Source organism: Vulpes lagopus, chromosome 4 (assembly GCF_018345385.1).
Source record: "Vulpes lagopus strain Blue_001 chromosome 4, ASM1834538v1, whole genome shotgun sequence".
In the NCBI taxonomy this organism is placed as follows: Eukaryota; Metazoa; Chordata; class Mammalia; order Carnivora; family Canidae; genus Vulpes; species Vulpes lagopus.
In genome coordinates, this window is record NC_054827.1 from 49,656,427 (window position 1) to 49,669,455 (window position 13,029).

The 13,029-nt window shown below is 45.5% G+C and overlaps 1 protein-coding gene across 1 annotated transcript in view; it reads right to left on the reverse strand.

Moving 5' to 3' along the window:
- Positions 1–13,029, reverse strand: part of CREB3L2 (cAMP responsive element binding protein 3 like 2) — a 121,267-nt gene extending 108,238 nt beyond the window's left edge. Inside the window, exon 1 of the mRNA XM_041751584.1 lies at positions 12,552–13,029. Coding sequence (XP_041607518.1) covers positions 12,552–12,653 — 102 coding nt within the window. The 5' untranslated portion in view covers positions 12,654–13,029. The remainder of the gene's footprint in view (positions 1–12,551) is intronic.

Below are 13,029 nucleotides of genomic sequence, written 5' to 3' on the forward strand. Positions count from 1 at the left end.
CATGCCAACAAGGCTTGGAAGCACTGAATGAATAATTGCTTGCCGGTGACAAGGGCTATGAAGTTTGTGCTGACTCCAAACCCCTGCCTTTTCTACCGACCCCCTGCTCCCAGTGGTTGAGCCATCAACGGACATGGGGACATGTCCCATGCTCAGAGTCCCACACCGGAAACAAGAAGGGTAGGAACAAGAAAGCTGAACACTGGTCGGGCTCCGTCTACTCAACCATCCCATCTCTCAGCTGGGCCAGGCTTAATTTCAGTTTCCTCCTATAAGTGTGTATTTAAATCAGAAGGAAACACTGGGTTTCGACCCACCTCATGTTCCGACTATGTAAACACAGCTGAAACACCAAATGGTTTTCTGGCTGCTATTTTTCTGCTTCTCTTTTTGATCGCACACGAGCAAATGCCCACGTTAAAGACTGCTGGGGTGGGTGGGCGCCTTCAGTTACAACGTGATGCCCTGGAGTCCAAGGGGAGCAGGGTGGTGTCCATCGAGGTTCAGTCCTCCTCCACCTCCTCAGTCTAGAGCACCAGGCGTTCCAGCTGCTCCCAAATGTGGGTCATGGGCTGCCCAGAGCCCTGGAAAGAAAACTTGCAAATCCAGAGCAGAACCAGAAAAACAACTCCTGGCAGTGCCTCAAAAATGAATGCCATCTCAGGGTAAGAAGCTAAAAGTCACAGCTATGAAGATGGGCTTGGGCGCTTTGGTTACAAAAAATATGGTATTTCCCCCACTTGATCCCACCCTGCTTTCCAAAGGATGGAGGCATCTAGTGCCTTGTCATTCGTAAATGGAAGGTTGGAGGTGGGGGAACCATATTTTAACTTCATCATTATATTCCACTGAAATCCATAGGTCTGCTCCCAAATTGTTTGAAGTAAGTTTTTATTACAACAAAAAACTGCCTACACACATACGCACGCGCACACACACATATATTTAAGGCTCTTGAGGACCAATTTGGCCTCTTGTTGGACTACAAAGGAAGCTTGTCTGTGACCAATTTTATTTTTTTAAGCTCAATTAGCCAACATATTTTTAAAAAAGAAAAAATGTTAAAAGCAAAAGCTGCCACAGGTAACCCCAGCTTACAAATCCATATTCCAAAGGTGGTAGCAGCGGGATGTGGGCAGTGGGGGTCGGCTGGGCGTGGTGCAGGGAGGGCAGGGGGTGTCCGGGAATTCCTTGCACATTCTGTTCCATTTTACTGTGAACCTAAAGCTATTCTAAAACATTAAGTCTTTTTTTTTTTTTTTAAGTTTCTAAATGTAGGTGCTTCCATCGAAATAATGGGGGAAAAAAAGCATCCATTTCCTGGTCAGCCAAGAGACCACTCAACCCACACAGTAGCTGAAATTTGGGGTGGCTCCTAAATTTTGCATCTCCTCACAGGTGTCTGCTCTGCTGCAGGCTGAGAAGCACCAGGTGCCTGCTTCCTCCTTACCCCCACCCCCTCTTCCTTTGTCCCTGGGCCTCAGCCCACAGGCCTGCAGACCTGGCTACCAAGCCCCCCTACTCCCATGCTGTTCCTCATCTCCAGAGGGCCAGAGGGCCAGAGGGCCGAGGGCCCCAGCAGCCAGGCAAAGAACATAGGGAGGAGCCAGCCTCAGCAAGCAGGGGATACACAGAGGGTCTGGGGATGACCACAGGATGTCCCACCAGACTCCCCTCCTAAAACCCAGACATTGCTTGTAGCTGCACATTTTCTTTGAAGTGGCATCATTTATTTTAATGTTCCTTCCTCTGGAAAACCCTTGGGTTCATATTCTTATAATAAAACCACTTGTCCTTATCTGCTCCTATTATATCATACAAAACTGGAGCCAATTAGGTGTCTCTCTCTCTCTCTCTCTTTTTTTTTTTTTGCCTACTGAATATTGTTGATGTATCTGTGATCAAACCCATCTTTGGCCATCGGTGGGTCTACTTGATATTTTTTCATGGGAAGAGTCAGAAGAAATAAAGGAAAAGCCTCAACCCTTACAGGCATTTGGTAAACCCAACACTCTCCTACAGGGGTCAGAATCCAGAGACCAGCCTTTTGCATGCCTGAAGGCCGGAAAGGACATATGCCCAAAGGAACCCAAGCTCAAACTCCGGGTGGCCAACCAGAAGGACATCCAGGGACAGATGAACTCAGCCTGGAGAGAAGAATGAACAAAGTACCCTCATAAAAGTGCACAGGCACTGTGACAGTCTCCAAGGCCAATTTTAAGGATTGCTTTTGGGTTTGTCCTAAAACACAGGAAAGAAAGAGGCAGTGTTGTCTACATGCCCCACCATGCATCTTTACCCCTAATTTCTGTCCGTCTGCCCTCCGCTCCGGAAGCCAGGCCTCCACGCCCTGGGCGCAATGCTGCCTAGCATGCCTCATGCTCAGACCACAGGTCCTGCACTGAGCTGACATGCACATGGTCCTTGAAGCCAGGTGAAGTGCAAACTCAGCCTTTATTTATCTTAAGCACTGTGTAGCAACTCTCTCTTCTCTTGGAACCTGTGATGGGATTTTCCTGGATTTTCTCCACATTTTCCTGCCGGGTCTTTCCGAGTTCCATCTGCAGATTCCTCCTCCCTGGCCAACCCCTCTAGGGCCCCCAGGGCTCTATCCTTAGCCTTCCTCTCACTCTTCACTCTCACCTAACCTCCTTGGACCAGCTTCTGTGGGCTATGGGCTTCACTGATCCCCACAGACTTGCAACATCCAAGTCTACACCTCCAGACCAGACTTTTCTCCAAACCCCAAGTTCCCAAATGCCTTTTAAGCAGAGCTCCTGGATGTTCCATGAATGCATCAGACTCACTATGTCTCAAACTGAAGTCATTATTTTCCCCACCACTCTTCTAAATATCCCCTTTCGGAGGCACCTGAGCAGTTCAGTCAGTGAAGCATCTGCCTTCAGCTCAGGTCATGATCTCAGGGTCCTGGGTTTGGGTCCCAAGTGGGGCTCTCTGCTCAGCAGGGAGTCTGCTTCTCCCTCCCTCATGAATGAATGAATGAATTAATTAATTAATTAATTAATTAATCTATCTTTTAAAAAATTGTTTTTTAATATCCCCTTTCAGATCACTGGAAGCATCACCAACTCAGTCTGCCATCAGAAAACAGGAGGTCTCCCACCCCACACCCCACTCCACAAAGTCACTAAGTCTCCCAGTCTAGCTCCTAGCCCTTGCTGATTGATGTGCTCCTCTCTGTCAGGTTCAAGGCTCTCATGGTATCTTGTTTAACCTCAGCGATGAAAAAGCCAGCCACAGATCATCTTGCCACCATTAATTCTACCCTCCAATCCATCCTTCACAACCACTAGGGTTTCCTTTCTAAAAGACATTTTTGCTCCTGTCCCTTTCTCGTTAAAAGCCCTCCCACTCTACTACCCACAAAAGAACATCTGAATGGTTAACAAGGCATGCAGACTTTTTTTTTTAAGATTTTATTTATTTATTCATGACAGGCACACAGAGGGGCAGAGACACAGGCAGAGGGAGAAGCAGGCTCCATGCAGGGAGCCCCACCTGGGACTCAATCCCGGGTCTCCAGGATCAGGCCCTGGACTGAAGGTGGCACTAAACCGCTGAGCCACCAGGGCTGTCCGGCATGCAGTTTTTATGATCTTGTCATATCTCCCAATACTCCCCATAGAGTACTCTCAAAGTATCTGAAACTATTTGGGATTCCTAGAATCGACCATGACATTTTACACATTCCTACTCTATACCTGCCACTCCTACTGCCTAGCAGAATTCCTATTTATACATCAGGACCCGTTGTAAATACCATCTGCTCTGTGATCTCCTTTGGAATTGTGGTTCCATCCTCTGTGCTCCAGGAATATTTTGAATACAGCTCTGATGCAAAATGTATCTCAGGTATTTAATGTATCATCAGGTATTTAATGACTTGTTTATATATCTTCTTTCCCACTCTACTGAGAGAGCCACAAGGTCAAGATAATGTACATCCTCCTGCCTAGAACATGCATAGGTTTAGAAAAGCAGTTCATTAAGTTCCTCAAATTGGAGGAAGGACCGGCTGTGAGAGATGTTTCCCCAGGATGCGTGGACAGGAAGCCAAGGGAAGGAAGGAGTTAATAGTTCAACCTTTACAATGCTATGATTGGTAACCTTGGATTTGAATTTCTGTTTAACACAATTGGCCAGTGAGAACGCATTTTCATCACAAATCCTCATTTCCTCCAAGTTTTCTAAAAACATCACCCTATCAGTTTGAATCCTGCAGGCTCTTTCTCAGCCAAAAGGAATTTCCCTTTAAACAAAAACTATTCAGACATTTCCAAGATATGAAATGTTAAAAACCAGGATTTTCCACTCAGACAACTAGGAAACTGTTTGTGGATTTTTTTTCCCCAGACTCCTCTTATGTGCCAAGAAGTCTGAAGAGGATTTTTTTTTTCTGATGTTAAAAAAAATGTTTCCTACCTCTGTGCCTCTCTGTTTTTCCATTCCTTATATTGTCTTGGTTTTACAGAAGCAAGGTTTTAAGTCAGGAAAGAGAGGCTACAGAATGCAACACAACAGCTGCCAATTGAGCTGTTCCAACCATACAGGCAATCAACTAAATCTTGTTGGTGTGTTAAATCATTTTTTAAAACTGAAAGGCCTTCAAAGAGCATGGTACCCAGAATAGAACTATGGGGTTAAAAAAAAACAAACAAAAAAAAACCTTGGTGGCCATGCGATACAAATGCAGCATTTTACAAGTTGTATAAACTGGCACCCAGAATGTCAAGTACCTTGTAACACAAGTTTACACATCAAAATGACAGGCTCCAAAGAAAAAGTCTCTTCCAAGAGCCATCATTGATACTTCTGACAAGAAGCAGGCATAGGAATTTGGGTGGCTCATAGTAACCCATCTCTACTCTTAAAAACACCTCAAAGCTCTTCAGTAATGTCAGCACGGTTTGGGTAAATAAATTACTCCAGAATAGAGCAAGTCAAAGGCAGGCAGTTCAACAGGAGGCAATTGCAACTGAGCTTGACAGCAGCTATACACAATGGAGGAAATATACGGTACACAATTCTAAGAAGTTCTGTCTGATTTTTGCTGACCTTCCACACGGTCCTAGAAAAATTTAGACATACCACCTCAGAACACCACAAAGTGTTTCCCAACCCAAAGAATAAGCACAAGCCCAGCTAAAACACAGCTTGCATCTGACGGGTGACACTGACTCTAGAAACAACTCTGTCCCAGTAACGACCTGTGAGTTTCTCATGGGTCTATACTGCAGGAGAGCTGAGTCAGTAAATATTCCCTGAGATAAATGGAGTGCAGTGATAAAGGGAGTTCAAAGTGTCCCCTACTCTTCTCAGAATAATGATCATGAAGATTCAGGATTACCCAGTCATTGCCCTTCCAGAACTAATGAAGGCCCAGAAGAATCTTGGGTTATACCAAACTTTCCATCAATAGGCAAAAAAATAGATACAAAGATCTGAGAACCAGCTGTACTGAAAGTGATAGAGGGGAGCATACAGAAAGAATAGAAGGCCAAGTACCAAACACGCACATTTAGGAGGTAGCAAGGAAGCCAGTGAAAAAGGAAAAGCTGAGCCCCTCAGACTGTCATGGAAGCTGATCACGAATGAGTTATGAGATGACCTTGTAGTCAATGCTGCCAAATTATGTCCGTGATGCCTAGTAGGTCAGGACAGAGAAAAGACTAGGTGTAGTGGTTATAGAGAAGTTGGAGGACCTTCTAGCAACAGTGGGTACCAGAACTGACAGGGTGCAGAAGTAAGTAGAAAGTAAGGAAATGCAGGCAGTAGGTATTGACTACTTATTTCAGAAAAGCTGGCAGTAAACAAAAGGGAAAAAAATGTGAGCAAGGAGGAGCAACAGCATCTGGCAAACATGTGTTCAAGGCAGAGACCTGTGTTTACAGCAGAAGGTAGAAGCTGGGGAGGGCAGGAAATGAGGATGTGTGCGAGAAACTAATAACAGGCTCCCGTGCTTCCTGAGTGATGTCAGACTCCTAAGGTCAGAGCATCTCTGCCTCAGAGAGAAGATGTTAAGTCAGGGGAGACCGAGGAAAAGCCTATCTATTATGGGCCAGGCAGCGACATGTGAGGTAACTTGCCCAAGGTCACTAGAGAACCAGTGGCCCTTGACGTCGAATCTGCCTGACTTTGCCAAAGCTCACCCTTTCCACCATGCTGCCCTCAGCTCCACACTAGTGGAAACCAGGGCTGTTACACAATCACCCACACTCCCACCTTGTTCTCCAAACTAAAGAAAAGATCATTGACACCAAATTACCCATGTTGCTTTCACACTAAATTTTCAGATTTCCAGAAGCATTTACAAGAATTCAGAGTTTAAAAAATATTAATGAACGAAAGAGGTCAGGGCCACCGAACTTAACCATTCTCCGAGAGTGCCTCACTCCACTTCTTTAGGCATCAAGCAATTATTGTGTATCTCTGAGCATCCTGCACTTGGCTAAGTAAGCATCATGAGAATACAGAAAAGCCAAAGTTGTGTCCCCTGTCCTTAAGGAGCTTATGTTTCAGCTAAGCCAATCTCTTGACTGCTCTGGGCCTCAGATTCTTGGTACATAAAACAGGCCAATGCCTCCCATGTGCCCCGCAGATGACCTATATGTTTCAATTCAGGAAAAATCTAGGTCACTTAGAACTTCATTTGGAAGAGATGGAAAGCATGTGATGAGCAGGGAGGAAGAGGAGGAGGCTCAAGGTTGATCCAAAGATCATGGTTTTCATCATTTTCTTTCGATCCTGACTCTGCAGTGGCAGGGAACATGAACACTCCCCTCATTCATAAAATTACTCACTTGGACATTGAGACATCCTATAGCCGTAAGCCCAAAATCCTACCAAATAACCAAGCAACACCTAGGGCCATCTGCCTCGAGACAGCAGACAGGTCAGAGCCATGCCAGGCTGAGGCAGGCAGTTCAGGATGCCAATAGGTACACCTGGGCTTATCAATATTTGAATAGCCACGAGCGACCGAAAAAAAAAAAAAACCAGCTTCCTTGAAAACTGACATTCTGAAGTTGTGTGGACCTCCCAACAAAACAAGTCATTCTTGTCTTACATGATAAGCATGATTGTAGGCTTAGTTACCTTTAGCCCTGATATTTGACCCTGATACAGACAGTTCAGATAATATAGTCAATTCTACATTCCCTAGCTAGTGAGTTGGGACACAGCAGCACACCCTCCCTGATGACCTTTGTGTGCATTTCCGAGAGGCCAGTCTTGTCTCTGTGGTCTTCCTTCATTCGGTACTATTAGCACAGGTAAGTAACACTCTTAGAGCTTTGCAAGTGGCACAGTACCTGGTTTGATCTTTTATTTCCAAGGCTAATTATTGTGGATTATAAAACATTTTCCATTTGCTAGCCCAACTCTGTGAGGAAAACAGCCATTGGTCAAACAAACACACTAATGAAAGGACTGCCAACTCAGACTATTTTTCCAATGATCATGCTGAGTGAGCTACCGATAGCTCTTCAATCCCCAGATGACTAATCTGAGCCAGTCATGTAAATCCCGTTCTAGCCATTGGTTTTAAAATGGTTAAATGACCCCATCCTTGTCGATGAAGCTCAAAGAGAAATCAGCTGGTGGCCTTCTGAGAAAAGTTTCTTCCATTCTAAAAAAGGACACGGCAAGGCTCAATCTCTCTTATTCCTCTGAATATTGTCATTTTGAATCAAATACCAGAAACTCATATGGCAATGAGTTGCTTTCTCATTGCATCGAGCCCAAAGATGAAATTTGCACATAGATGGATGGCCGTTAGGACCATAATGACACGGAGGAGTTGCCCAGTCTGTCAAACAAGGAGCTATATACTTACAACGTGACATAATAATTTACTTATTGTATAAGCAATCTGAATCAGGTTTCAGTTACTTACAGCTGCAAAAATTGTAATTTAATTCAATTAAATTAGATGCAATACCTCGTTTCTCTTGCAAGACCAGCTTCACATCAGACTTCCCTGCTTCCATAGAACATTCTTACTTGGGGGTCTTTCAAGAAAGAGGGCAAGCACAAAACCCAGTAGTGCCCTCTCAACTTTCAGCAGTATGCCTGAGTCCACCTGCCCCCAACCTGTGTTATCACCATGAGAACAATTTCAGAGACAACAATCTAATAGGTCAAACAAATTTCACCAAGATCACCAGGATCTATGATCACTAGATCATAGATATATTAGCAACACATGTACCTGGCTGCTTTATGAATAAGAGCCAAGTATATGGAATAGTAGAAGAATAGTGAGTGCTCCCCCCACTCCCCAAATATTCCTCCCCTACAACTTGGGTATTGCCAGAAGTTCTCCATTTAGAGATCCACCTTTTTGAGCGGAAGTAACTACTGTTAAATATAAATGCCCATTTAGGGATCATATGTTAAACTTTACTAATATTTAAATTTTCAGTGTAAGCTCATCAAATCTTTCATGAGAGCAAAATTTAGGAGTTAGAAAGAGAACACTATTACAGTGAGTACTTGAGGCCCAAGAAGGGAGGGAAACATGAAAACAAAGGTCAAGAAAGGTGAAGTGAAGGCCTTGAAGACAAACTATGTTTGCTTTGCAATTCGACTAGAACTCATTACTTATCATTCAGTGCGTGAAGATCAGGTGACAAGCAATGATATCCTCAAGCCAGCAGGACCCTGGGTTCCACCTCAGAACCTGGTCAGGGGCCAATAATAGGAGTTGTCCCCAAGGTGGTACATCAGCCCCAAATCTTCAATATCCCATTGGAGCCACATCAGTCGCTGGGCCAGCCAGGAGGAAGGGGAAACCACCAGCCTGTGAAATTAGCCAACTCCATCCCAGAACTCAGTGATAGATGTGGAAGCTAGATGGCCTTCACATCCGGACACAGGTTGAACAGCCCCTTAACTCTCTACCTCCCACTGTCTGGTATTGGTCATTTCACTTGAAGAACCAACCAGATATAAAAATTTAGTGCACAGTCACTAAATAACCTTACAAGTACTAGGTTGATATGAACAGCATTGAAAACAAAACCGACCATCATTATCTTTGCAGACTCCATTGTATAGTTTTCTACGAAGATTAAAATCATTGCAAAAATTGAAAAAAAATCCCAATTCTCCAGATTGTTAAACTGAGATATAAGAAAGTTACCAAGATCATAAAGTTTATCAGACCCAAACTCACAGTTAATCTTCCACCCGTAGAGCCCCCTTCCACCAAGGATTCCGGCCTCCTCCTCTCTTCACCAAGGCCTCCACTGACTTGGAAAACGTTGAGCCTTTTTTTTCTTTTTAAGATTTTATTTATTTAATCATGAGAGACACAGAGAGAGAGGCAGAGACATAGGCAGAAGGAGAAGCAGGCTCCCTGTGGGGAACCTGATATGGGACTCAGGACTCGATCCTAGGACCCCAGGATCACGACCTGAGCTGAAGAAGGCAGACGCTCAACCACCAAGCCACCCAGGTGCCTCAGGAAGTGTTGAGCCTTAATGGAGCACCAGATCTCCTCTCCCCCTAGGGAGACTCAAGTTAAAATCACCTCTAGTCCAGTCTTACATGGTGCCTTTAAGCTTTAATTTTACATTTTCTAAATACATTCTGGAGGTAAAAAATAGAACAGTATAAAAGGGGTAGTATATAAATAACTCCCTCACCCCTGCTCCCTCCGTTGACCCCCCCAGTCCCCAGATTGCCGTGCCAGAAACAATTATTCATTTCTTGAGCGTCCTTCCGAATATGAACTGTGTCTATATAAGTAGATAAAATTTATAGCCTGTTTTCCTCTTTAAATTACAAAATCCCACAACGAATGCCCAGAAATGTAATTTGCACCGAATCTTAGAGGAACACAACATATGTGTTAGAAATGCCCAATATCCGGGCAGGTTTGGGGGAAGGAACAAGGTTTCTCACAATGCTTTCAAACCAGAAAAGAGACACACTCTCATTTTTAGATCTACCATCTTTTCTAGGCCCACTTTTAGCCTATACACACTCTGGATACAACAGCATCCGTAAAAGTACTACTCACTGTTTTAAAATAATATGTTGTCATCTGTATGGAAACTACTTTTTAAGCTCCAAGAGGAAGCCCAAAGCTCTAAAAACTTGGGATCTAATGAGCAAGTGCATATTCATCCTATCCATGTACTTCATTATTTTGTAAGCTTGGAACCTGTCCCTTCTAAGCCTTTGTCCTTCTGAACCGAGAAGTCTTCTCCCCACTAACCATATGAGAAAAACACTGCTCCAGCTGGTTCACAGAAGGCACCAGAGAAGGTACAATCCCAGCCTCAGGCGATATGAACCCTCTACGTTTTTAAAATCAGGTAGGTGACAGGTTTGCTAAAACAGGGCATTAGCAATCATGCATGTGGTAACTAAATCCCTATTTAGGCCTGGGGGTCAGACTATTCCACATTTTGGACGAACAGAAATTTAAACCAGTTCTGCAATTGGATACCCAGCAGAGTTCAAGAAACAGATGGGAAAGTTATCTATATTCACATCTCTGCCAAAACTCCCCTTAGTTTAGAAGCAATACAATCCAGTCGTCTGTTGCTACTAAATCCAATACCTCTTTCAACATTAATTCATATACATAGTGTGTTGGCAAGGACCCTTAGTAATGATGAGTGGCATTTTATAGGAGTGAGCTGCCCAGAAGAGAGACACATTCCTAAGTGGCAGACATAAAAGTCATTTAAAAAAAAAAAAATTAGAGGAAAAATAATCACACATCACTGCTTCATCACAGTAACACAGAAAAACTGAGCTCTTGGGGGATCCCTGGGTGGCTCAATGGTTAAGCACCTGCCTGCAGCCCAGGGTGTGATCCTGGAGACCTGGGACTGAGTCCCACGTCGGGCTCCCTGCATGGAGCCTGTGTCTCTGTCTCTGTCTCTCTGTCTCCCTCTCTCTGTGTCTCTCATGAATAAATAAATAAAATCTTTAAAAAAGAAAAACTGAGCTCTTAATACCAAAAGGAATGTAAGGTCTCTACCCCTGACACTCTTCATAAAGATCTTAATTAGAGCCAGTCCTAAGTGTTCTGTCTGGAGTTAATGTCATAGTCACAGGTAGCATCTTAAATCCTAGTCTGTGATCTCACAAATGCAAGTCACAGGCCGAAAGGGAATGTGTATGCCTGTGCACAATTCATGCCACCAGCTGAAAGACAACCCCAAAGCTGTGGCATTACAGCTGCTGGATGAGACATTTTCATAGTATGTTTAAGAACAAAAGAGAAGAACTGCCTCCCCCCTCCACCCCATGGTTAAAATGCCGCCCATGTCAGTAGAAACACCTGGAGCACCCAATTACCAGAAGACATTTGAGGGCCAATGTGTTCTAAGTCCTGGACTGACAACAGGAAGTTCATCTGGGCCCTCAATCCAAATGCAGCCCACATGGTCTCCTCAGGGAAAGCCTCAGCGAGCAAAACCCAGATCCCACTACACATCTGGCTTTTGCCCCAGCATGAACTACCACTCCCTCTCCGCCCTGCACTCTGCATTTTTCCAACAAGCCATTCTCAGCCATCACAAATGCTTTGGTGGGAATCACAGGGAGGCCCTCATCCCTTTTCCCAAAATAACGTCAACCAGAGGCAAAGGCCAAGGAGGTGGGGCCTGCAGGCCATTTTGCAAAAGTTTCAAATATCCTGGCACTGACCCTCTTAAAAAAAATCATGAAGGGAAAACAGCCAAGCTTCTCGTTTTCTCATTAGTTCTCTGTCTCTGTCTCTCACTCATTACTAACGTCTGCATTTTTAAGAAACAAGCAAAAAGTAGATCTCACATAAAATCATATTAACATTGCTGGCTGTTGGAAGCAGGAGTTTATTTTGCAAACTCAATGCCAAACACTTGAACCTGACACCTTTAAAAGAAATGTGCAGTGTTCTGTGACAGTTCAATCCCCAAACGGGTTCCTGAGGCATAAGACGGAACAAAGAACTGGGGAGCCGTCCCACCTCCTCCAAAGCCTTTCTGACATATGCAACTGCCTCAGATTTCCATACTCTGCTGATCTTTCCCCTGAAGAAGAGAGAGGAAGCAGATTTATTGGCTGTCCAAAGAGACCAAATAACGTAGTCTCTCTCCTACATGTCAAAGAAGCTTTTCCAACACACGCACACACGCACACACGCATACCCGTGCAATTCCTTCCAGAAACATAGAAAAAGGGAGCGACTGTGACAGCGAAGGGAAGAAAATGCCACTTTGTTCAATTCTCCAAACCTTCCCAGGGAACAGCAGCAGACTCAACAGTGGCCCGGATTCTCCACCACCTACCCCTTGGGCTCTCCCCTGCCCCCCAGCAGGGGTGAGAGAGGCTCGGGAACTGAGCCTTCCTTGCCAAGGGAACACAAACTGTCACTGCGATCACAGAAGCCCTAAAAGGGCCAGGGGCCCACCCTGGTCTGTCCGGGGGGCAAAAGCACACCTGTCGCTCGGTGTCTTGCCCCGGGCATGCCTGCCTCCTCCCCGACACTTCCTCCGCAGCCCCCGCCCCCGTGCCCTTCAGGTCCTCACCGTGTGGTACATCAGAGCCTCGGTTTCCCCGGGCTCCGACAGCTCGCTCAGCTTGCGGTCCCACTGCAGGACGCTCTGCTCCCCGCTCTCCAGCACCTCCATGCCGGGCGAGGATGCTGCGGCCGGAGCACAGCGGGTGGAGATGCCTCCGCGGTTAGGGTCCCACGCGCGGGATGTGCGCGTGCGCGTGTGGCTTAGGCACCTAGGAAGGAGGCACGTCCTGTGCTCTACCTGCCGGAGAACCAGCTGCCAAGGGCTCCAGCCGGTGTCCTCGGAACTCTGAGAACTGCCGGGGGAGACAGGCTGTCCAGGGACCCGGCTGAAGGCTGAAGGGGCTACAGCAGGGCGTGCATCCAAAACAGAGGCAGACCAGGTCTCACCCCAAGAAAATCCCTTTGCAATAAGCCCACTTCCCACTACCGTCCCAGACGAAACTTTGAGACTTCCCCAGGGCTCCTCCGCTCTGCTCCGGGACCCC